This window comes from Echinops telfairi, unplaced genomic scaffold (assembly GCF_000313985.2).
Source record: "Echinops telfairi isolate 266 unplaced genomic scaffold, ASM31398v2 ScPeMD7_18;HRSCAF=68, whole genome shotgun sequence".
Classification (NCBI taxonomy): Eukaryota; Metazoa; Chordata; class Mammalia; order Afrosoricida; family Tenrecidae; genus Echinops; species Echinops telfairi.
The window spans coordinates 29,733,674-29,740,062 of NW_022103915.1; the positions used below are offsets into that span (position 1 = coordinate 29,733,674).

General features: G+C 46.1%; 1 protein-coding gene across 1 annotated transcript in view; it reads right to left on the reverse strand.

Moving 5' to 3' along the window:
- The window catches only part of TTLL5 (tubulin tyrosine ligase like 5), a 279,763-nt gene that overhangs the window by 252,990 nt on the left and 20,384 nt on the right, over positions 1-6,389 (reverse strand). The window contains exons 4-5 of the mRNA XM_045288172.1: positions 4,533-4,560; positions 4,320-4,426 (exon numbers count right to left, since the gene is read on the reverse strand). Coding sequence (XP_045144107.1) covers positions 4,320-4,426; positions 4,533-4,560 — 135 coding nt within the window. The remainder of the gene's footprint in view (positions 1-4,319; positions 4,427-4,532; positions 4,561-6,389) is intronic.

Genomic DNA, 6,389 nt, shown 5'->3' on the forward strand with positions numbered 1-6,389 from the left:
GGATCTGGTGAGAAGGCGGGGAAGATGCTGGTAGGATACACATGTGAGTCATTGGGAACAGGATTCCCTGGAGTGCCATCTGCTGTGTATAAAATGAGCCCTCTGAGAAGCAGGAGGGGAGAATCATATCACCAGGGAAAGCCAGGAGAGAGAGCACATCCTCTGGTCCCAAGATCTCTGCTCAGTGAACCTCCTGGATGCAGGTGAAAGCTAGACCATCAGAGGCACGGGAGCAGAACCAGGAGTCAGAGCAAGAGACAGAATGATGGACACCCCAACTGTGGCAGTCACATAATCAATCTCCTGTCAACTTGAGTGAAGGGGTGGAGTCTAGCCTGTCAATCAAGTCGCAGCTTGACCTCATACAGAGGCACTATTGAGATAAATAGCTCCCTGGAGGCCAGATCCAGCACTCTCTCTTCCTTCCCTTTTCTGCTGTTTAGCCAGGAAGCTGGAGGAGCAACGTGGAGACCCACGCTAGCACTATGATGTTTCCACTGCCACTGGAGCCACAAGACTTTCTACCCACTGGCCTGTGATCTTCCTGCATTCGCCATCATTGCATGTGTTGTGTGAATCTAAAGAGGAATTTATGGACTCGTATCAGATATATGGGCTAATATCAGATTTATGGACTTGATCTGGACTGGACTGGGATGTTTTCTCAATATACAATTGCTCTTTAATATAGAGCTCTTTCTTAAACACGAGTATCTCTGGAATTGTTTCTCTAGTCAACCTGGACTAACACACCAACTCACGGAGCAAGCTGAGTGCTTTTGTGCAGGAGCCTGGCTTTTGGAGTGGGGTGCCTCTGTGCACTTAATTGGGGGAGTTGGACATGTTAACCCACAGATGTGGAGGTGAGTGCCTTGTGGCTGAGACTTAGAGCCAAGGTATACGCCCAACAAATACTTTTTGTGTCCAATGTTCCCCTTCAGCAGCGTGGGTTACTCAAATTTTAGTATGCATGAGGTTACCTGCAGAGCTTCTTAAAAATGTTAAGTGCGTGGGCCTCACCCCCCAAAATTCTAGAATGAAAGACATTCTATATTTTACACAAGCACGCCAGGCTATTCTGCCACCGATGGTCCAGGGACCACACTAGAACCCTGATTTAGTCTAGAACAGTCACTTCCACTCTTCCATGATACAAGTCACCCCATTGCTTTATAAAGACACGCCTACTTCTCACTTACCAACTATCTTGTTACTCGCCACTTCACATTTACAACAAGATTAAAAAGTCTACTCTGACTATTTTGTGTGTGAGAAATATACAGCTGGTAGTTAGGAATGCTGAGGTGTGAGCCGAAAAAAGCACTAACTGTGACAGTGATGGTTATGTGTCAACCTGGCTGGGTCATGATTCTGGGTGACTTGGCAGTTCTGGATTGCTGTAGTCATCCTGTATCCTGTGACCTGACCGGGTCGGCCTCCATTTTCACATCATCACCTGTCTCTGGAACCGAACCATGTGGAGCTTGGCTGTAGAACTTTCTAGGTGCATGTTCACCTGGAACAGTTAAGCAACTAGAGAGTGCATTTTAAAACTAAAACTCTGGCAAAGGAAATTTCATCAATCTGTAATGGGACCTGTAAATGAATAGTTTTAAAGAGCACTCCAGGTAACTCTTCTCAAGATTTTAGAAACACAGAACCAGGGAATAAGGAAAAGATGCCCAACATTAGGAGACTTCTAACTTTTTCACTTGATATTCCCTACATGAATTTTGGGCAACTTTTCTTGTTTAAATTGGTATCTAAGATGTTTCATCATAAATTTAAATTGCTCCAAGGGATCTGATGAACAGTAATTGCTGTTTGAGAATACAGTTCAACACTACACTTTCAAGTGCATTAAAAGGAATCTAACACCAGGATTCAATATTCACCATCAGTCAGCTTTTTTAAAAAGTTATCATTCCCCTTTTTAAAAAGTGATGAAAGAGAAAGCTGTTTACCCCAGTAGATTTTTCACTGTTTTCATGGATTCAAACTGATGTTCCTCCATACAGAGAGACATACACAAGTCACGGGGTGGGGAGCTTGACGCAATTTTACAACGTGAGTACACTTGAGGGCCACCCTCCCATCAAGACAGGCCCCGTTCCCAGTGTCCTTGAATCCTCACGCAATCAATCACCTTTGCGTTTCATTCTCTCATCCCACTTCCCACGAAGAATAAAAACCAAACCACTGCTGCTGAGCTGATTCGGACACATGGCAGCCCCTGTGTGTTACGGAGCAGAACTGCTCCATGGGGCCTTGAGATTGACAGCACTACTGGCCAGCTGCTGCAGGGCATGGGCGGGTTCAGTCCACCACCATCCTTTTAGGCCCCTAGTGGAACACAAGCCATCTTCACTACCCAGTGACGTCCCCAAAGAACAGCTTGGCCTAACAATAGGGAATGTTTGTCAATCTTTTACTTTAACATACCGTCTCTACACTAAGACTGTATGTAAACACATACACACTAAACTTATGAAAGCCAATACCTGTGAAAGACGGAATCCTGTTGAAGAAGGAAATGCAAATATTTTCTACAAAAACTAAATAGATGGTAAGACTGCAACCTGTCAAATGCAGAAAACTTGCCAAAGTTGGAAAAAATAAGGCAGTTCTGTTGAGTTCTGGCTCTTACAGGTTTCACTGTAGGTATACATTTTAATATCCCTGTGACTAAACAGTTATAATCGTGTCCACCCACGTATGTGTGTGTAAACATTAGGTTTTGTACTGCTACCATAAATATCATAAACTGTGATTAAAAACATTAAACATGCGAACATACATTTTGTTGGGAGACAAGTAAAGAATAAGGGACAGTCATAAATGGAGCATAAGTCCTGGAAATGATCCAGTAAGAAATATGACATTGGCGGCCTCTCTCTTCATTCACTAGAGGAGACTAGCTTCACCCTCAGTTAGGCCGTGTGCTGCTCCACAGGTGAACAGCACTTATTCCCAGATGGAGACAGAGCTCAGCACCAATTGTACTCCTATTTTCTTTCTGATAGATGCAAACACTGAGAGGTCTTGTTCACATATTAGTACCTAACACATATCATGTGCTCACTGTGTGGCAAGCACCATTCTAAGCACTCTACTTGGTAATATCCAACTCTCACAACAGGCCTACGAAGCAGGTGCCTTTAGCACCCTCCTTTGACCAACAAGAAGGGATACCCCAAAGGGGGAACTAGCTGGCCCAGGCCACTAAACAGAGCTGGGATCTGGCCCCAAGCAGTTGGCTGCAGAGTCTGTCCATAGAGTGAAATTCTTCGTTGGTGCTGCGAGGTGCTGCTGAAACAATTTCAGCGCCTCAAGAGTGTATGTGACCAGATAAGATGCCTCAAGGGTTTTCATGGCTGTAATCTTTACGGGAGAATATTCACCAGGTCTGTCTCCCATAAAGCCATTCAAAAAGCCAAACTCACTTCCACCAAGTCGATGTCGGCTCATAGCGACCCTACAGGACAGGGCAGAACTGCCCCTGTGGGTTTCTGAGACTACTAACTCTTTCTAGGAGAGCCTAGAGAGCTTCATTTTTCTCCCATGGAGTGGCTAGTGGTTTCGAACTGCTGACCTTGAAATCAAAGCACCAACCTTTCATTTAGCAGCCAAGCACTATAGGTTGTGCCACCAGGGCTCCTACTACCGATCCTCCCATCAATAGCTGTGACTGATGGCGTTTTCTAGAGCAATGACACTCAATTCCTTGACTTCCTTCTTGGATATTGTGTAAAAGATGATGAAATGATTTGTCACTGGAAACTACGTTTAAAGCTCTGTCGGCTGACAACTGGACCCTGTTCTCCTTCAATTCTTTCAAAAGCCAAGAAGCAGAAACCACTTTCACTCAAAGATGATTCTGTCATGCTGTCACCAGAATGCAATTAGACAATGGTTTTCACTGTACGAAGTATGTTTGGATCCCTTGAAATCTTCACACCCACGGATAATACGGATTTTTTCTAGATGGGTCATTCTTTGATAAATGGGAAAAAAGAGTAACTGAGAAAAGGGAGGGGAACACCTACCCCCCCCCACACACACACACACACACGCACACACCACCCCCAGGTTCTTAAGCAGCTCAGTTTTACAACAGCAGGTACTGGAAGTTGGGATCCTTGTCTACAAAGCCCCTGAAGGTCTTTGCATATTGCCAGGGAGCTAAGCGCAGGCTGCTGCCCGATTATATCACAGGTATCTTCCTTTTCTTTTTTTAAAGATGTTAATTATCGCTGCTGGCTACAAGTTCAAATGCCAGGTAACCTTTAGAAGGAGCAAAGCAGCTATAGCAGTATTACCTGGGGAAGTGATTAACCTTTTGTGCTTCAGAGAGGGTGCGAAGTAAGAAGGGCTTCAGGTGGGATCCTGTCCACATGAGGTTATAATCAGTGCTACCTGGGTGAACCTGAGGGCACACAAGAAAAGGAGAAGGTGAAATAACGCCGGCAACAGCCTCTCTCCGGGAACAGCCACGGCAGGAAAAAGCACTGTGATTTTCGCCCCCAGAGCACTTTCAGTGGGGCCGAGGTAGGTATGAGCCTCCAGAGAGAAAAGCAGAGTTTCACAGTTAATCAAGGTATAGAAGTAAAACAAAGTCCAATATTCCTATCTGTCAAAATACAAGATGAGGACCTAACCCCCAAACTCTCCCAGACTGTCCTACATCCTCGTAAATTTGACTATACAGTTCCCATCAGAACTAGTCTCACAGTACGACTTTAGCCAACTCAGAACGCATCTGCTCACTTATGGGTTCGCGTGCTCGCTCAGCAATCGTGCTCTGCTGTTATGGGCACCAGGCTAAGCCACGGAGACCAAGCACGGACAAGAACTGAAAAGTGGACCAGAACTTTCTCCAAATGTCTATTTCAGACCCTAACCTAGAATAAGGAAAAGTCTAGCAATCAAGTACCTCAAAATATCTCTAGTGGCAATCGACAGAGCGTTCCTGCTGACGACGACATCCCCATTGGTCCCTCGGTCCCTTGATTTGAGGAACAGCTTACTCTTTGATTCTGAAGAACCTGCCAATCGCCCGCTCCAGGACCAAGCTAATCCCTTGTGAAGGATCCAGGATCCATCCCATCCAGCTTCAGTGCTGGGTTGGTAGGGACAGGCAATTCCGAATTTGGGTATTGAAATGGGGGAGTATAAAGGCATGAATTGGCTGGCCTAGAAACTTTATGAGTGTGCTCATAAAAGAAAAAATAATAATTTAAGATGGAAGGAGGGAAGTTAATCCTTCAGTAGAGAAGGGATAATGGCTAAAAGAGTTAGGGGATGACAGGCAGGGGGCAGTGAATTATCTGATGTGGCTCTTCCAGACAAAGTCTCTAGTCTCTAACTCCCACCAAATGTCCTTTCCCTGCATGGGTCCAGTGAGGTGGGGAAGACACTGGTAGGATTCACACGTGAGTCACTGCTAACAGGATTCCCTGGAATGCCATCCTACTGTGTACAAAATGAGGCCTATGAGAAGCAAGAGGGGGATGTTGGGAGGAATCTCATTATCAGAAAAAGCCAGGAGTGGATCACATCCTCCGGACCTGAGACCCCTGCACAGTGAACCTCCTGGATCCAGGTGACAGCTAGAGCATCAGAGGAACAGCAACAAGCCAGGAGTCAGAGCAGGGGCAGAATGATGGACTCCCCAACCCAGGGAGCCAGTAAAGCTGAGTGCTTTCGTGCAGGATCCGAGTGGGGGGCCTCTGAGCACTGAATTCGGGCAGTTGGACTTGCTGCCCCACGGAAGTGGGGCTGAGTGCCTTTGGGCTGGGACTTGCTGGAACGGGGTGCCCTCTGGAATGCAATTCAGGAAGCTGGGCTTACTGACCCACATTGTGGAGCTGAGTGTCTTTGAGTTGAGGCTTACAGCAGAGTAGAACGCTCTGTGGGCAACTGATAGCAAACTTGACAGAACTTTCTAACTCCTCCTGGTGACACGTCCAGAGTTCAGCCCTGAGCTTTTCTCGCTGGCATTACCACTTGTTCACTTTCTCAATAAACCCTGTAATTGTGAATTTTGTCTGTGAGTTCTAGTAGTCATTGCAATGGACAGCAGAACCCAAGAAGTAAAATAGGGAATATTAATTCAGAGACCTCAATTGGTTGACTAATCACATTAACCATTCTAATTCCAAAATGATTCTTGAGCAGGGAAGAGCACAAGGCCAATGAATGGAGTTCATGGCTTTCAGGGCAGGTCCTTGAGGCAGTCCTGAAGCTTCCTGGGGCTGCCCCATCTTCCTCCTTCCACTGGCCGGCTTCTCAGCCACCCTCTCATTCTAGTCCCCACGCTGTCCACACCCTTCAGACACACCCTTGTCATGTAAGTCAGCCAGAGTCCTTTTCTGCCGCTTGCCATTGAA